This window comes from Trachemys scripta, chromosome 2 (genome assembly GCF_013100865.1).
Source record: "Trachemys scripta elegans isolate TJP31775 chromosome 2, CAS_Tse_1.0, whole genome shotgun sequence".
Lineage (NCBI taxonomy): Eukaryota > Metazoa > Chordata > Testudines > Emydidae > Trachemys > Trachemys scripta.
In genome coordinates, this window is record NC_048299.1 from 112,025,158 (window position 1) to 112,043,555 (window position 18,398).

Consider the following 18,398-nt stretch of genomic DNA (forward strand, 5'->3'; position numbering starts at 1 on the left):
TCAACCTTCTGCCGGTGGCATCTAACTCAGATGATGAAAATGAACGTGTGTTGATCTGCACTGCTTTGGATCGCTATCAAGCAGAACCCATCATCCGCCTGGATGCATGTTCTCTGGAATGGCTGGTTGAAGCATGAAGGGACATATGAATCTTTAGCACATCTGGCACGTAAATATCTTGCAATGCTGGCTACAACCGTGCCATGCAAATGCCTGTTCTCACTTTCAGGTGACACTGTAAACAAGAAGCAGGCAGCATTATCCCCTGCAAACGTAAACAAATTTGTCTGTCTGAGCGGTTGGCTGAATGAGAAGTAGGACTGAGTGGACTTGAAGGCTCTATAGTTTTACATTGTTTTATTTTTGAATGCAGGTTTTTTTGTACATAATTCTACATTTGTAGATTCAAATTTCATGATAAAGAGATTGCACTACAGTACTTGAGTGAATTGAAAAATACTATTTTTATAGTGCAATTAATAAAAAATAAATATAAAGTGAGCACAGTACACTTTGTATTCTGTGTTATAATTGAAATCAACATATTTGAAAAAATGGAAAACATCCAAAAATATTTATATAAATAGTATTCTATTATTTTTTAATCGTGTGGTTGATCTTTTTAATCACTTGGTAGCCCTAATGATAATATTATATCCCATTAACTAATAGTTTAAAAACATTAAAAGCTTAGGTCTCTGAGACACACTCAACATTGGACGGAGTCAAATTTCTACACTTCTGTTCAGGAAACTTGATCAGTAAGTTATAAAGACCATGGGTGACATTTTCAAAAGTGACTTAGGCACTTAGGATTCTAAATACTTAAATTACTTTTGAAAAATGGAACTTAAATTTTTTTTTGAAAATTTTACTTCACAACATTCTACTGGAAAAAACCCTAAAGGGTTCCCTCTCCTCCTTTTTATCATGAATGACTCATGTACAAACATGTATCTTTAGGTTCTGGTTGTGCTCCCATTGCAAAAGAACTCCTGCTGACTATAATGGTACACGATCAAGCCCTTCAGGTTGTGCAAGATGTAAGTTGGTAAATGGGTGTGAATCTAAGGGCAGGACTTCCCTATCCGCTGGATCGACGGGTAGAGATTGATCTATCGGGGATCAATTTATCGTGTCTTGGCTAGACGTGGCTAAATCGATCCCTGAATGTGCTCCCCGTCGACTCCGGAACTCCAGCTTAGGTCGACCCCACCCCTAGTGTAGACCAAGGCTAAGTAATGAAGCCCATTGAGGGGGCCAGGAGAAGGTGCAAACCACACCGAAATCACTTCAGAATTTGATCTCCTGGATGGAATTAGAGACCAGTAATTCAGTTATTTGAGTTTACACTTTGGTAGAGCACCAAGAGGAAGGATGGTCCAGTAGACAAGGTATTAGCCTGGGACCCGGGAGACTCAATGCCCTGCTCTGCCACAGACCGCCTGTGTTTTGAGAATAAGTACATTAAAGACTGCGAGGTCCTCAGATACTATGGTAATGGGGGCTGTAAGAATTAATCAGAATTGGGGCCCTACTGTGCTGGGCATTGTACAAGCCTAAATGAAGGTGTTCCTCCTTATTTTGTATGTAAATGATGTTGAGTCTGTATTCCCATTAACAGAATCCTACTTCCAGTTTACTCTCCTCAATTCCATCAAGTAACCCATGAAAAATAAACCAGTTTTATTAATGAAAGCACTAGCACGTATACTGTTGAACAACTCTCTCCCACTACAGTAGAACCTCAGAGTTACAAACACCTCGGGAATGGAGGTTGTTCGTAACTACGAAATTTTCGTAACTCTGAACAAAACGTTATGGCAGTTCTTTTAGAAACTTACAACTGAACATTGACTTAATACAGCTTTGAAACTTTACTATACAGAAGAAAAATGCTGCTTTTAACCACCTTAATTTAAATGAAACAAGCACAGAACTGTTTCCTTACCGTGTCAAATCTTTTTTTAAAACTTTCCCTTCATCTTTTAGTAATTTACATTGAACACAGTACTGTACAGCACTGAATTTGCTTTTTTTTTGGTCTCGGCTGCTGCCTGATAGCGTACTTCTGGTTCCAAAAGAGGTGTGTGGTTGACCGGTCAGTTCGTAACTCAGGTGCTCATAACTCTAAGGTTCTACTGTATAATAATTCCAGTCAATGCAAACACTCAAAAACATTTGAAGAGTTCTATTTTTAACCCTACACCTCGGTCTCTCTCTCGCACACACACGGAACTGCTAAACTAATCTCCTGTTTCTTCCATTAGCCACTAAAGATGATTAGCAGAGCTGTCAATCACCAGGGCTGTTCCAAAAATCTCAGTGGCAGATTATATTCTAAATTTTTTTATATTTAAAAGGACACCATAAGCTTGGAAAAAAAGCAATAATTGACTGGAAATTTTGGACCTAATATAGTTACTAATTACAGTAAGTAAGATTACCTTAACTGAAAAATGTTTGCAAAAAAGTTTACTGTTTTTTCCAAGTGTGTTTACTCTGTTCATTTGACAAAATTGCTAGTTTTACTGTTTCCTTTGATAAAAAGACCCTTATAAACAACAAGAGGGGAAACATAAAACATGTTTAAAGGATTTGCATCCTGATACACAAACCTTCAGTTTAAAAAAAAATTGTACTATTTACTAATTTTGGACTTTTTTTTTGCAACATGTATTTCATAACTTTGGTGTCAAAATAGCCACCCTTTAAAACTTGAAGTTCATAATTTCTCAGTAGGCTGCACATTACTCACAGGAACTATTTCTGCAACTTCAAGAACTTTGGGGAAATGTGATGAGAAAAGGTGACAAACACTTGGAGGTGAAAGAGGCTTTAAGCCACCATTAAAATAAAGTCAGATCTTAATTTTAGAGAACGTAAAAGGAGGAGAAAATATTTATCTATTCATCAACAGTCAAGTCAGGTTAGTTTGTAGAGGGAGGTATATTCAACCTTAGAAGCAATGTGGTTATAGATTTGGAATCATCAACCTGTGAAACTACTGCATGATTAAATTTTCATCAACCTGTGAAACTACTGCATGATTAAATTTCATGTTAACATTGTATTACTTAAAGTATCAAACACAAAACTGCAAAGAGTTGCTCCCTACTCCTTACCCAAGCCTGGCCTGCTGCATTGATCGAGAGTACAATAGCTGCCACAAAGCAGTATGCATTTCCATTAAGACCTTTACCTAATAACTTCTTTACTTGGCTTTTTGGATTTCTTGGCAGTCTCTACTTGTACAGGAACGACTTCAGGAACAGGTTCCTCAACAGCTGTGTCTTCATCACCCAAAAGAGCTGCCTGCTGAGAAAAATCCATGTCCTGCATAAACGACATGCTGCGCTTCAAAGCTAACAGCCGTTCCTAGAATCAGAAAGGACAGAGCGGCAGGGACTTTACCTTTCCCTCATAGCCAAGATGCTATGATAATGGGATGGGATGGGAATGGCCATGGCCTTATTTTGCTCCTATTGTCTAACTTCCAATGGTGATGCAACATGATTTGGTCATGGTAGCATGGCACCAGAATTTCTGCAGCCCGATTTTCAAGAAAAAGTAAGAACTACACAAGTAGATACAGCTGCCTATTTTACATATAGACTTACCATAACTGAACTGCAACACACATGCAAGGTAGCCTACAAACATTAGTCCACATCAACAACTATTCTACAGTAACAGACAAGGGGAAAATCCCTCAAATCTTTTTACAGTCATAAAACTTTTTAAAAGAGCTCAGCTCATTTAAAAATCGATAGGGTAAATGAAATTTGTTTCTGGAGTGAAACCTTTGTGTCCAAAGTTTCAGTCTGAAACAAATTTTTATAGTTGGGTTATATAGATTTAGGCCCTGTTTCTGCTCCCATTAAAGTTAGTGGAAAAGCTCCTGCTGATTTCAATGGTGCATAATCAGGATCTAAGAGAAAGGGGGTTTATAATGGAAATGCCAACAAGTCCTTAAATATAGCAGCACGGGTGGGCACTGCTATAATTAATGACAGATGGATGAAATAATGTTTATCACTATGACCGATTATAGTACTTGTCAGTTTAACAAATCTTTTCTGCTTTTTGTTTTTAATAGATCTCTTACTTTGCTCATCATCTTAAAGCCTGTGTGGAGTATCTTCTTGGCTAGCTTGTAGTAAACAGTATCTGGTCTGTTGTACGTCATTGCATTATCACACATCAGTTTAAAATCTGCCTGAAAAATACAAAACACAAGAGTTGCTAAAACTTCTTATCTCCTTCAATAACTGAACATAAAAAAGAGCTCCAGATAACATCCTGTGAAGACAGCCACATTAAGACGCATTCAATGCAAAGACATTTTGAGAACACCAAGAAGTGTCCAAAGACATTAAGTGAATATGAGTCAAAAGTGTAAAAGTGACTTGCAAAGGGTTGCACCTTTTTTGCTTCCTTATGATGTTCAGTGAAGTCCTGAAAGGTTAAATTTTATTTATTTATTTTATGCACACACAACTTTTTCCTTATTAGTTTTTTAAACTCAGAAGTAGCTGGAATATAAAGTCAGGTTTTTCTTGATTTTCCAGGAGGGCTCACTGGGGTGATGGAGTAGTCACAGCTCTGTATTGTGAGCTCCCTTGCTCCGTAACTGAAGTTTTTGGGTCACAATCTTCAAGACATTTTCCCCCTCCCAATCATTTATTCCAATTTAAATTAAAACGATGTAAACAAAAGCATAGGACAAGGAATTTTAAAACAGCCTGAATAAAAATCAGTTCTCTTAATCTGGTTTAATTGCATGACATCTCTGATGTTACTATTACAGTTCTATAGTGTCTTTCAAGAGAAACAGGGCACAAAAGAACAGAATTTCTAAAGTAAAAGCATTTTTGAAACTACCTTTCAGACATCCTTTAAACATAAAAATAAAAAAGTAGAAGAGGCATAAACACATTTTTTCTTCTTTTGCTTTCCATGTCACCTTTAAAATCTGCTACTTCTCACATCTGGACTTCTCTAAAGGGATCAGTAACAGAGGTATATTCTGATGTAAACTGGATAAGCCTTTTAAGTGTGCAATTCCTTTCCATGCACATTAAAAAAGAACAATATTCATTATTATTGTCTCACAATAACCCAATGGAAAGTAATATTAGCAGTTTTACATGAGATCCATGAACTAGTTAAAAAAATTCTTCTGTAGACTTGAAATTGATATGAAAGTTTCAGAAGATTGCAAAGCAAGAATCAAAGCGAACACTCAAGTCCCTTGGCCCTCATTAAATTAGATTAGGGCATGTTAAATTAGAGCTAGCTTGACAGCACTGGTTCCCAAAGGTGGCTGTAACTCCCACTAACACTTTAAATATTGAAAGGGTGGCTGTTCAAACAACTAGATCTGAATGATTCTCTGCACACAAATCAGGTAGCTACTCATGCAAATCATAATTTCTTGGTCATTTGTGTATGAACATACCCTATCTGTGGTTGCACTTTTGTGCAGGGAATTATGTGCCTTTTTGAAAAACAAGCCTTTGGAGTTTATAGACTCAGGGCCAGATTTTCAAAGGTGTTTAGGCATTTTAAAATGCAGAGTGGAGCCTGATGGGATTTTAAAAAGCTCCTAGGTGCCTATCGTTGGAGTTAGGCACTTAGGTGCTTTTGAAAATCACATTAAGTGCCTAACTACATCTTTAAAGTGCCTAAAGACCTTTGAAAATCTGGACCTAAACTCCTAATGAGATTCTGATCTCAGAAGAAACTCTTTAAATTAGAATAACTCTTTTTTTTCTAATACCTAGGGCAGAAGCCATCAATCCAATGCTAAAGAAGCAAAGGGGCACAGTCACAGCTGCTGTGACTACTTGAGGTTAAGTGATTTGCCTCTAGCCTCTTTGATTAAAGAGACAACTTGAGGGACAGAAATGTGGGATTGTGAACAAGGGCACATGAGTGAAGGAGCAAACAAGGTAGGGAGTCTGGGCTCTATGCGACATGACTCCTGAAGAGCTGTTTGGGGAGTACAAAAATCTTTTCCTAAGCTACTGGCCTTGGAATAAGCTTCACTCCTTGGCAGCAAAGCTATCGCAGGCTCCCCTCACCCAGTCTCTTTCCTTAGTTGACGTGTATGTTTCTGAATGACTCTTCTCTTACACGGAAATATTTATTCAGGTCAAGTACCTCAGTTAATCATAATTGGTGTAGCAGCAGTTAAGAGTTCACTCCTGTAAACAGAACTAGAATGAACATTTATGGCTTTCTAGATAAAACCCAACAGCTCAAACTTCATCTCAAAATCAAATACCAGTCAGGGCTTATCATGGAATACTGGTGTAATGTGCTTTCTGTACACTTAATAAGGGAACCATCACATTTTGCACCAGCTACAATGTGGGACTATGCCCATAAGAAATATAGAATGTCCTTCAACAAGCAACCTGAGATGACACAGTATGAACCACAATGATGAAACCCACATCTGAGAGAAAAGGATTCAAACTCTTTGTTGAGTACAGGAGATGAGACACTTGGCAACCTCTACTCCCAGAGAATTCAGTAGAAACTGAAGCTACAAAAAGAAATCCAGGTGAAGACTTTGGAAACAAATGACAGACAATCTTGCTAATAGGGGGTGATGATATAATTGTCATAATTTCTGAGGTGGCTTCTCCTCTGCTTACAACCACTATCTCAGTCTTGCCTGTGTTGAAACTCAGCCTTCCAACTCTCACCCACTCCTTGCTGTTAAGATGCTGAATAGCTCATTCCAATGAACCAGTGGAGTTGGAAGAGACAGAAACAAAAGGTGAGTATTAGTACACTGAAGAGACTGCAACCCAGACCTTTCTTACCAACTCCCGTAATGGCCTCATACTTCACTGAGCACAAAAGAATAATTGCACAATCCTGAATGAGAGCACCTTTGGGAAAGACAAGTAATTGTTTGCCCAATACCACCCTGTGGGACCTCTCAAAGAAAGAAACAGAACCACTCAACAGCAACACCGCCAACCTCTATTAAGTTCTAAAGATGCATCAATACCACCTTATGAACAATGATATTCAAGGCAGCTGATGGATCTAAAAGAATCACTATGAACATCTTGTTTTCATCCATCACCAGCAGAGCAAGCAATACCACCAATGTAGTTCCTGGTAACTAGAACCAAAATACACCCAATGGGAATGAAACAGGCCATTTCCTCAAATCCCCTAAAACAAATCATCAATAACCAAGAAACTGGTCCAATGCTAGCCGGCAATTTCAAACTATAAATCACTTGGAAAAGGCAATAATCAAAGAATGAAACACTAACTGTACAAAAAGATAATACAAACTAAAATTAGAATTATTCTTTATCAGAGGGCAGATCTACACTACTGCTTAAATCGATCTAACTTAAAAAAAAAAAAAAAAAAAAAAAAAAAAAAAAAGCCAGCCCCCTGAGCAATGCAAGTTACAGCACCCTAAGCACTGTCCACACTGGCGCTGTGTTGGCAGGAGATGCTCTCCCCCAACATAGCTTCTGCCTCTTGCAGAGGTGGAGTAATTATGCCAACAGGAGAGCGCTCTCCCATCGGCATAGAGCGTCTTCACCAGACATGCTACAGCGGCACAGCTACACCGATGTAGCGCTTCTAGTGTAGACCTGCCCTTATACAAAGTATCTGCCAAAGAATTATGGAGACGCTAATAGCAGCTCTCTAGTTAAAGCGGAGCTGGAATTTCCACATACAGCACATATTTCATTTATGTCATAGAACATCACGATCATTTAACATAAGTCAAAGTGTCTCCAAAGGGCACTATCACCTTTTGGTCATTAATGAACTAATCTAGATTTAAACAAATCATCTAGAGTTCTCTAAAATAAGTTCTTCTCAACCTGTTTTTCTGAATGTTATCTCCTTGTAGCACTGAATTGCATACCACAGTAAGTTTATCAGTAGTACACATTCTTCGTCTGCAATAATCTTAGCAGTTGCCCTAGGACAGCGGGACGGATATATACAGAGTATAGAGTATAATCCCACTCCTACTAACAGGATGTAAAAGCGTGATGAATTATTTATAAGTAAATTACATGTTAGAAGCCTGACTTACGAACTAATTTCACTTACAAATCTGACTCAAATTAAAGTTTTTTATTTAAAATGTTTTGAAATAACCATATCCTTATCACTTCACCTTGAATTCGGTGACTGATTTGTACTCATTTGCTGCTATTTTGTCCTTCATAGTGCCAAAATCCATGGGATGTTTTATTATCATGGAATATCCAGGAGCAATGGCATCCGTGACTGGAAAAGCAAAAAACCCATGAGGATCTTTCCTAAAAATGGAATAAAAATATGTATAATTATGCTAGGAAACAAAATGATCACTACTCCTTATAACATATCATTTTATGTCATTAACACCAGTTGTCGCTTTAAAAAAAAAAAAGTATCTGCTGCTATGGGAGAGAGAGTTTTGACTTGATTTAAGAATATTTAGTCTGTGGGGGAATATTTTTATTGAGGCTGTCGATTAATTGCAGTTAACTCAAGTGATAAAAATTAATCACAATTAAAAAAATGTATAGCAATTAATCACAGTTTTAATCGCACTATTAAACAATAGAATACCAATTGAAATGTATTAAATATTTTTGGATTTTTTCTGCATTTTTAAATATATTATTTCAATTACAACACCGTATACAAAGATGACAGTGCTCACTTTATATTATTTTTGATTACACATATTTGCACTGTAAAAATGGCAAAGAAATAGTATTTTTCAATTCACCTCAGACAAGGACTGTAGTGCAATCTCTTTATCGTGTAAGTGCAACTTACAAATGTAGATTTTTATTTGTTATATAACTGCACTCAAAAGCAAAGTCTTGTAAAACTTTAAAGCCTACAAGTCCACTTAGTCCAACTTCTTGTTCAGCCAATCACTAAGAGAAACGAGCTTATTTACATTTACAGGAGATAATGCTGCCTGCTTCTAATTTAGAACGTCACCTGAAAGTGAGAACAGGCGTTCGCATGGCACTTTTGTAGCAGGCATTGCAAGGTATTTATGTGCCAGTTATGCTAAACATTCGTATGCTCCTTCATTCTTCGGCCACCATTCCAGAGGACATGCGTCCATGCTGATGATGCTTGTTAAAAAAATAATGCATTAATTAAATTTGTGACTGAACTCCTTAGGGGAGAATTGTACGTCTCCTATTCTGTTATGCCCGCATTTTGCCATATGTTTCATGTTATAGCAGTCTCGGATGATGACCCAGCACATGTTCGTTTTAAGAACACTTTCACTGCAGATTTGACAAAAACGCAAAGAAGGTACCAAAGTGAGATTTCTAAAGATAGCTTCAGCACTTGACCCAAGGTTTTAGAATCTGAAATGCCTTCCAAAATCTGATCGGGGGGTGGAGCATGCTTTCAGAAGTCTTAAAAGAGCAACACTCCAATGCGGAAACTACAGAACCCGAACCACCAAAACAGAAAATCAACCTTTCTGCTGGCGGCATCAGACTGAGATGATGAAAATGAACATGCGTCGGTCCACGCTGCTCTGGATGGTTATTGAGTAGAACATGTTATCAGCATGGACGCATGTCCTCTGGACTGGTGGTTGAAGCATGAAGGGACATATGAATCTTTAGTGCATCTGGCACAAAAATATCTTGCAAAGAATACAATAGTGCCATGCAAATGCCTGTTCTCACTTTCAGGTGACATTGTAAATAAGAAGCTGGCATTATCTCCCGTAAATGTAAACAAACTCATTTCTCTTAGCAGTTGGCTGAACAAGAAGTAGGACTAAGTGGATTTGTAGGCTCTAAAGTTTTACATGGTTTTGTTTCTGAATGCAGTCTTTTTGTACATAATTCTACATTTGTAAGTTCAACTTTCATGATAAAGAGATTGCACTACAGTACTTGTATTAGGTGAATTGAAAAATACGATTTTTTTTTTACAGTGCAAATATTTGTAATCAAAAATATAAAGTGAGCACAGTACACTTTGTAGCGTGTTGTAATTGAAATCAATGTATTTGAAAATGTAGAAAATATCCAAAACTATTTAAATAAATGATATTCTATTATTGTTTAACAGTGTGATTAATCGTAATTAATTTTTTTAATCGCTTGACAGCCCTAATTTTTATTTATAAGCCAGTGCTTGAAATTGTTTATTTATTGATTGATTGTTTATTGATTTACTGGTATACATTTTGCATTTAAATCTGTATTAGTTTCCCTTAAACAACAAAAGATCAGTAGAAATTGTGGTCACTCAATACCTTGCAGGATTAACTCTTGTTTTCATCTTTTTGATTAGGATTTTTCTTCTTTTTTACTAAAGCAGTTAATTAAGAGTGGTGTTCCTGATTAACTAGTTTTAGAATAGCTGATTAATAGTCTCAAATTAAGTTTATAGTTTTTGTTTTTTATACAAAGGGAGAAAAAATAGGTTCTACTAGTGATTTTTCAAAGACTTGGACTATACGCAGCTGATACCTTACAAAAAATTATAAAATGAAAAAAACTCTCCCAACCAGTGAATTAACAGCTAATAAATTATGAACTTTTATTTGAATCAGACAGATAGAGAATAAATCATAAGATTTTATCAGAGATTATTCCATTTTATGGAACAAAAGTTTGCAGTTGGTTTCCAATCCCTAAAATAAGTAATTAATGTACTAAAGTGCCCTAGAGCAAAAATCAAATTACTAATGATAGCGGAAACTTTTAGTTCCTACTTTTCTAAATGCAATTAATCTTGAGTAGTTTCTCTTACTGGGTCCAATAAGGTAGCAATGGTGGTAAACCAAATTATAAATCAGTCTGAAATGATTCATCCCAAAATGAAGACCAAATTAGAAGGTTCTAAAGCAGCATCAGTTACCATCTACACAGCTGTCTATATAATATGCAGACCTACCTTTGCAGCTGACGAAGGAAATGCTCTAATAATTGTTGGATGGGTGTGCTCTCATTTTCAGCTGCAATTTGAGAGAGTGAAAAATATTTATAAAGTTCAGTCAAATGACAGTATTTACTTCAGAACAAAGTTCATGTTTTATACACCTCTACCCCAATATAACGCTGTCTTCGGGAGACAAAAAATCTTACTGCGTTATAGGTGAAACCGCGTTATATCAAACTTGCTTTGATTCGCCGGAGTGCGCAGCGCCCTCCCCCCCCGAGCACTGTTTTACCGCGTTATATCCGAATTTGTGTTATATCGGGGGAGAGGTGTACCTAACTGAGTCTTTAATACATAGCCCTGTGGCTCAAACTCGCTCCAGAAGCCAATAAACCTTGCATTTCAAAGGCAGCAAAAGCATGTACAATAAATCTATTCCTGATATGCAATAAAGCTTTATTTCCTTATATGTTAGTTATTTAATTATATTAAATAAGAAATGTTCATGCAGCATAGAAGTAAAAGAAATACATGCACTATGGTGCCTACAGCAACATAATCGGCCATGACACAGAACCTGCCTATTTTATGGCAAGTATTTAACAAGGAGTAATATATTCAGGCATCTGTTTAACAAGAAAATGATTTCCTATGTGACCGCTGACTGTGCAGATATTGCTGCAGAGATGCTGATTTCTGCATTTCCTGGCTTCATTTTATCAGTGCAACCTTAGTGTTCCATTTACAAAAATTTTTGCATTAGTTTTCCTAAGTTTTGGGTTAATTTTTAAAAAATAAAGACAAAGAACAAACAATTAATTACTGTACAGACGAATCTATGAAGTGCACACTGATCCCTTAATGGTTGTGCAGTTCAAGGAGAGAGCACAGATTTAGCAGTTGCAAGAATTAAAAACAAGCAATATTCTGAAATCTCCTGGAAAGCAGATTAAGGCCCACTTCTCACCTGATAACAGAGACCCTCTTCCCCTTTCCTCAACCAGAACAGGAAGGACAAGTGAAATGTTTGGGGAAGCCACATCTCTAGATAGGTGAAAAAGAGCAGCCCACAGGACACATTTCACAGTCATCTGTTTCAAATTTGCCAGGCTTTCAATGCCCCAGTGTGTTCAGAGGCAGTAAATGTGAATGACCTGTAGGATTATGGCTCATTCTGACAGTGGGCTCACACCCTCCATTTAGGAAGCACCCATAACTTGCAAATTCCTCAAGATTGATTTGCTCAGTTGATAAGTATAGTTCCCGTCTTTGGTTTGCCCTGTCAACAAGCAGCGTTCTAATCTTATGAAGACTGAAATGAAGCCTGCTAATTTTCATACAAGTCCAGATTTCTGCTAGACATTTACTGAGGTATCTTTCAAGGAAGCAGCCTAAGCAAAGTTAACATGGCACTCAGGAGTGAGATTCCTTTGTCCTGAAAATTTTTGTTTGTAAAGGATTTCAAAGAATTTAGAAGTCTGAAGGAATTAAAAAAAGAATGGCTTATAAAAATTATCTAACTTTAATATTGAGCATTGACTCCAGGATCTGATGGAATTTGTATAGTGAGACGGGATAAACACATGCATTACAGGTACATGCACTAGCTGCCTGTTGGCACCTGAAAAGGTTTTAAGGTGTTATAAGCCAAAATTAACAACATAATGTCTTAGGACCTGTGTACTTGAGAGCCTGCCACAAATAATATCAGGTAGGTGCTTGAGCCAAAGTTTGACAATTTAGAAAAGAAAGCTTGCTGCTGGCAAGGCATTCTCCCTTGCCTGTGGATTTGCTCCTGTACTGGTCCAAAATAGTGTGAATTTTCTGACACTTAGGGCATACTGCAAAGACCAATTTTTGCACAGGACATTTTCATGCACTATCTTTCCAACCTGGAAATGTCCGCTGAAATCCAGGGATTTCACCAGAAATCGGTATATTCTGCTTGAAAGCTTAATACCCTGGTATATTATCAGAAGTATTATTTTAACACTCAGCTATGAACAATTTTAAAGAACATATTAGGAAATTTAAATTTTCCAGGTTTCCCATCTAGTCTTGGTCACTTACCTGGCTGAGTTCTACAAGCTCTGACTGGGCGATCTGGAGGTGGCTCAACTTCCACTTTTTTCCCAGGATCAAAGTCATCCGTTTCTCCCTCAGTGTCACACTGCTCTTTCTCCCTCTTTCTCTTCTTTTCTTCCTAATATAGCAAGGATAGGAGATAGTTAAAAGAAGATATTCACAAAGGGCAGTTCAGGTTCAAATAAAATATTCTCATACAAAAACCTTTTATTAAAATAATACTAAGTATCCAAGTGACACCAATGAAAGTCAAGAAATTTAAAGACAAATATACACTTTCTTCAAATCCCTGGGGGGGAAAAAAACAGACTCCTAGTGCTGAACTGTAAGACGGACAATTATGGTTTAAAGCACAACCTTATACATACTTTCTTTAAAATGATTTCTGTTACTTACAATAACCGTTTGCAAATCATTTCTATTTCTGTATCTATTCAGCTACTTTTTTTGGTTGATAGTTGCTATGCTTCTGCTGAAAAAATGGCATTAAAATGTATACAAATAATTGCACAATGAAAGAGCCCAGTTAACTATAAAGTTCTGTAAGTCCTAACTGGTCAGCTGTGATGCTTCATCTTATAGTTACTATGAATGAAGTAAGAAGCACGTAGCTTTGCCCTGTTCACTGCACATTTACAGTATGGTGCAGTAAGTACACAAACTCAAACTCCACAGTAGAGCAACTACAAATGCTTTGCAAGATTGGCGATATTTGACAGATCTTCTCCTGTAAGCCTCCATAGCACGTGAACAATCTTGTATTGAATTAGGCGGCCTCACTTACTACAGTGCTTACTGATGCACGCTCAGCACAGCCCTCTGTCATTTACAACATTTGGATACATCACTGTTAAAAGGTTCTATAATTTTAGACTACTGCACATCTGCTAGTAATGAAGGTTTGAAAATCGTGACTTAGAAAAGTAAAATAAAAATCATCATAGGACACAGCAACACACTTTTCTTCCCTAATGTCTGTTATTCTGTCCGATTTCAGTTTTTTAGTCCCAGGTAATTAGTGGTAATAGAGATGTTCAAAAATACATTGCAAAAATGTTTCCACAACAGAAACCATTTTTTCCAGTGCCTCATTCTCAAGAATTTCTGACCCATTTTTGATCAGATCAAACTTTCCAGAAAAATTCACTCTTAGGCAGAAAACAAACGAAGATAATTCAAGTCACCTTGCCTAATGCACTACTGGAAGGTTTTCAGATACTACAGGGATGAAGGCCCTATAAGAATCTAAGGAGAATAGAACTGAAAGGTGAAAGATTCAAAAAGATTTTAGCAAATAAAAGAAGAATGTGTAGACACTACTTAACTACAGATGTCACTAACTTCACACCTGTTTATGGAATACAGGTCAGTCTCATCTTGTATAACATAATACAGCTTTCAGAAGCACGAGTCTGGGAAAGCCACATTATTTACAACTAGCAAAGAAACAAGTGGGAAATGCAGGTTATTGCAAATGAGGGCCAATAAAATCTTTATATCACACCAAACCATGGACTTTTTGTATATTATAAAAGAGCTATTTTAGGAATGCTTTAGGGCATTTTACATTTTTTTTTAAATCCCTCTCCTTTCGGTAAAGCCAAGCGGCTTAGTTATCAAGGGTATCTGTGCAGGTCTCAAAGGGAGCCATAGAAGCCTTTAAATACTATCTAAAATAGATTTTCTATACCTAAGGATGTTAGTTATGAAGTCTGACATGTCAGGAACTTCCAGGACAAGAATCACATGTTCGGTTCAGTTCAGAAGCTGGGACTCTCCCCTTCTCAATGTAATAAAGCACCTGTTTTTAACTCCAATGAGATGTAACATATCAGATTTTAAAAATGCAACATTTTCAATTGTAGACAAGCCATCATGAAGACGGATTAGTGGGTAATACAGTAAAAGAGTTATAATACAATCATTTATTACACTGTTCTGCAAATTATCCTATTAATACCTTCCATATATGTGAGGAGCACATAGACTTTCACAAGTTGTAAGAACACACCCTTCCTGTTATCTCAGGGAACATTAAGATACTGGGAGCCTCTGGAAGAGTAATTAAATCTAAGGACTGTTAGCTGACCACATCACATATTTTGGCTAAGAACAGGGAGAACAGCAGTCACTAGGACCCAAACCACATAGGTAGGCTTGGAAGGATGAGATTTTTAATCGGTAAATATTTGTAAATGTTGATTTCATCATAGACAAACAAACCAACAGAAAAAAAGTCCATAAAAATAATTGAAATTTGCACACAAAGAAAAAAATATGCAGCTTGAGGACTTAAACTCTAATAACAATATTTACTTTGTATATTTTGACATGTGATGTTGACACATGTGATGTTGACAATTTATGTTTTAGCAGGTTTCAGAGTGGTAGCTGTGTTAGTCTGTATCAGCAAAAAGAACGAGGAGTACTTGTGGCACCTTAGAGATTAACAAATATATTTGGGCATAAGCTTTTGTGGGCTAAAACCCACTTCACCTTGGGTTTTAGCCCACGAAAATTTATGCCCAAATAAATTTGTTAGTCTCTAAGGTGACACAAATACACCTTGCTCTTTATGTTTTAACAGTTTATAAAGTTTTAACTTTCTGAATCTCAATGTCTACTGTCATTAAATAGTTATTGTCTGACTCCTCCCATAATTTCCTAAGTGTGAAAATTTAAATGGATAAAAATTGAAAAAATGGTGAAAAAATAAACACTGATATCTGTCAAAACTATAAAACATACTGAATTCTGCCAAGCCCACGTATAGGGCTTTGTAGATCAATAAACATCTTGAACTGCCCTCAGATGTTAACAGGGAGACAATGCAGTATCTGAAACAGTGGTGTAACACATATCCTGCACAACATTGTGCTAAGCAAGAGGGTAGTCTTATTCTGCACCAACTGAAGTGGTCTTTTGAGATAGTCCCACATACAACATGTTAACTCATCCGACATGGAGGTGACAAATGCATAGATGACTATGGCAAGTGAAGAAACTGAAAAATAGTTACACCAGTTGTAGAGGTCTTCAATGGGGCTACTCATAGGAGTAAATTTAAAAACACATGCATAAGCATTTGCATAATTAGAGACAGAGGGATTATAAAATTTAGTTCTACTCCAACTTCTAAATGCAATTAATTTGGTGAAATACAGCCCTCACTTTTGTTTTTTAAGAAGACAGAAAATTTGGAAAAAACCAAAAAAAAGGGGGTTTTTTTTGTTTGGTTTTTTTAAGAGCGAGATGAAAATATTCAAAAAGGACCCTCATTGGATTAGAAGTGGGGGAAGGAAGAAATAATACTGCTATGTTTTAGTTATTCCTCTCAGTCAACTGTATCTTACATGAAAATACACATTTCAGTTTAAGAGACACTTTTCAGATATGACAAGCAAATGTGAAAAGAATTTGTACCCCTGCATTCTCGAGTCATTGTTTACCTTTCTCTTCCTTCTCTCTTCATCATCAAGATGTTTTTCTTTTTCTTTCTCAGACTTCTTTTTCTTTTTCTTCTTCTTTTCTTTGTGTCGCTCTCGCTCATGGTCTGACCTGTCATCGTAATAACTTGAATCGTGCCCTGATCCTGAGAGTTCAGTGACCTCACTTCCTCCAACTTTAAGCACTAGCTTCAAGGGCTTTTCCAGGGGCTTATCCACATAATCTAAATTAAAACATAGTAAAAAAATTCATAAACACACAAAAAAGTTACACAGTAAACAATAATAGTTTTCAGACAGTATCATTCTACTGAAAATTCCATTTACAAACTAGTGTATAGTGTAATTACTGTGAAATGTATATGTATATGAAGAAGTATACAAAAGAAAAAATCCTAAATTGACAGATGAGGTAGGAAACAGCTGTCCTAAACAGTCAAAAATATTGGTTTCCTTAAATTTAACTTTATTTTCCTGTATAATAAGGATTCAAAAAAATCATAAACTCCTATGTTCTAGAAAACATCAGAAAAATTGTGTAATTGGGTACCAATCCTGAAAACACATTCACACATGCTTAGCTTTACTCACTTGAGTAAGGTAAAGTACAGGTATAAATGTTTGCAGGATCCAGGAATAACAGTTTCTAAAGTAAGGATCTCCACAATTCATTGTCTGACAAGAAATTAAATCCATCTTTTATATTAAAAATAAATATTGTGGCAACTATTTACAGACTTTTTTTAAATCAGCATTTTAACTATTTGCTTAAGTAATTTCCTCTTGAACCACTAAGGAGCCAACATTTCATTATTCCTTTTTCTACTATTGATGCCTGTCCCATAGTTTATTTGTTAGAAAGTTATAATTTATGTTCATGTGAGGCCAAAAGAATTGAAAACATTTTTAAAGAACCGAGACTGTAAACTGCAGTTATTTGATTCTTTATCAGATTAATTCAATTCACCATCTTATTTAAAGTGATTCAGGACGGCAGAAATGAAAATGGTTCAGTTAATAACACAAGAGAGAACTGGATAAAAAAGACTGGTGTCAGAATAGTTTATATATCCTTAGCTTGTGCATTCCAGAGTTTTTATGGCTGTATTCAATAGTCCATCTTCTCTTGAATCACACGTAATCATAACTCTAACATTTATGAAGTTTTTTTAGTTTTGAATTACTTGAAATCGATGACTTAAAAATAAAAAAAAACTAATATTTTGTTTTTAAAAATGAACTTATTTAAAATTAAATTTGAAACTATGATTATCTATATTAGGGCCTAAACTTACTATCTTATATTAATTTAAAATTAAATAAAATTAATATTAGGCAGTACATGTTTGCTACTGGAGTTTTAAAGAAAGTCGAACTACTGAACTGCTGGAAGTGATTGGCTAAGCACCTAGAACCAGAGTTTACTGAAGTGCTAAACCAGCTTTTGAGAGCAAATATCCTTTTCTGCAGGTGCCAAGAGAATATTTTCCTTTCAGTTTATTCAACTAGTTCAGTTAAATGACTAGTTCACTCAAACTTGAGAAACCAATTGGGAACTGAAAAAGCAGGAAAGCTTGTGTTCCTCTTCCAATCTATGAAAAAAGCTAAGGCCTTGTCTACACTACCAAGTTTTCTCACCAAAAATTGCCTTTTGGCGACAAAACAGCAAGAGCGTACACACTACAACAGGACTTTTGTCATGAAAAACGCCCAGTTTTGGCGACAAAAAACTTCCACTCCAGGAGAGACTTTTGTCTTTTCCCTTCCCTTTATTGTGGGCAAAGAGCCAGTGTAGACACTGCTGATTGTTTTGTCAACAGAACTGGCTTCGGCCAGTATCCCACAATGCCTGCCCTGATTGAAAGAAGAACAGGAGTACTTGTGGCACCTTAGAGACTAACAAATTTATTAGAGCATAAGCTTTCGTGGACTACAGCCCACTTCTTTGGT

General features: G+C 36.4%; 1 protein-coding gene across 1 annotated transcript in view; it reads right to left on the reverse strand.

Moving 5' to 3' along the window:
- Positions 1 to 18,398, reverse strand: part of BRD9 (bromodomain containing 9) — a 54,552-nt gene that overhangs the window by 33,303 nt on the left and 2,851 nt on the right. Inside the window, exons 2-8 of the mRNA XM_034759508.1 lie at positions 16,452 to 16,672; positions 12,988 to 13,120; positions 10,933 to 10,993; positions 8,174 to 8,318; positions 4,109 to 4,219; positions 3,203 to 3,378; positions 2,533 to 2,554 (exon numbers count right to left, since the gene is read on the reverse strand). Coding sequence (XP_034615399.1) covers positions 2,533 to 2,554; positions 3,203 to 3,378; positions 4,109 to 4,219; positions 8,174 to 8,318; positions 10,933 to 10,993; positions 12,988 to 13,120; positions 16,452 to 16,672 — 869 coding nt within the window. The remainder of the gene's footprint in view (positions 1 to 2,532; positions 2,555 to 3,202; positions 3,379 to 4,108; positions 4,220 to 8,173; positions 8,319 to 10,932; positions 10,994 to 12,987; positions 13,121 to 16,451; positions 16,673 to 18,398) is intronic.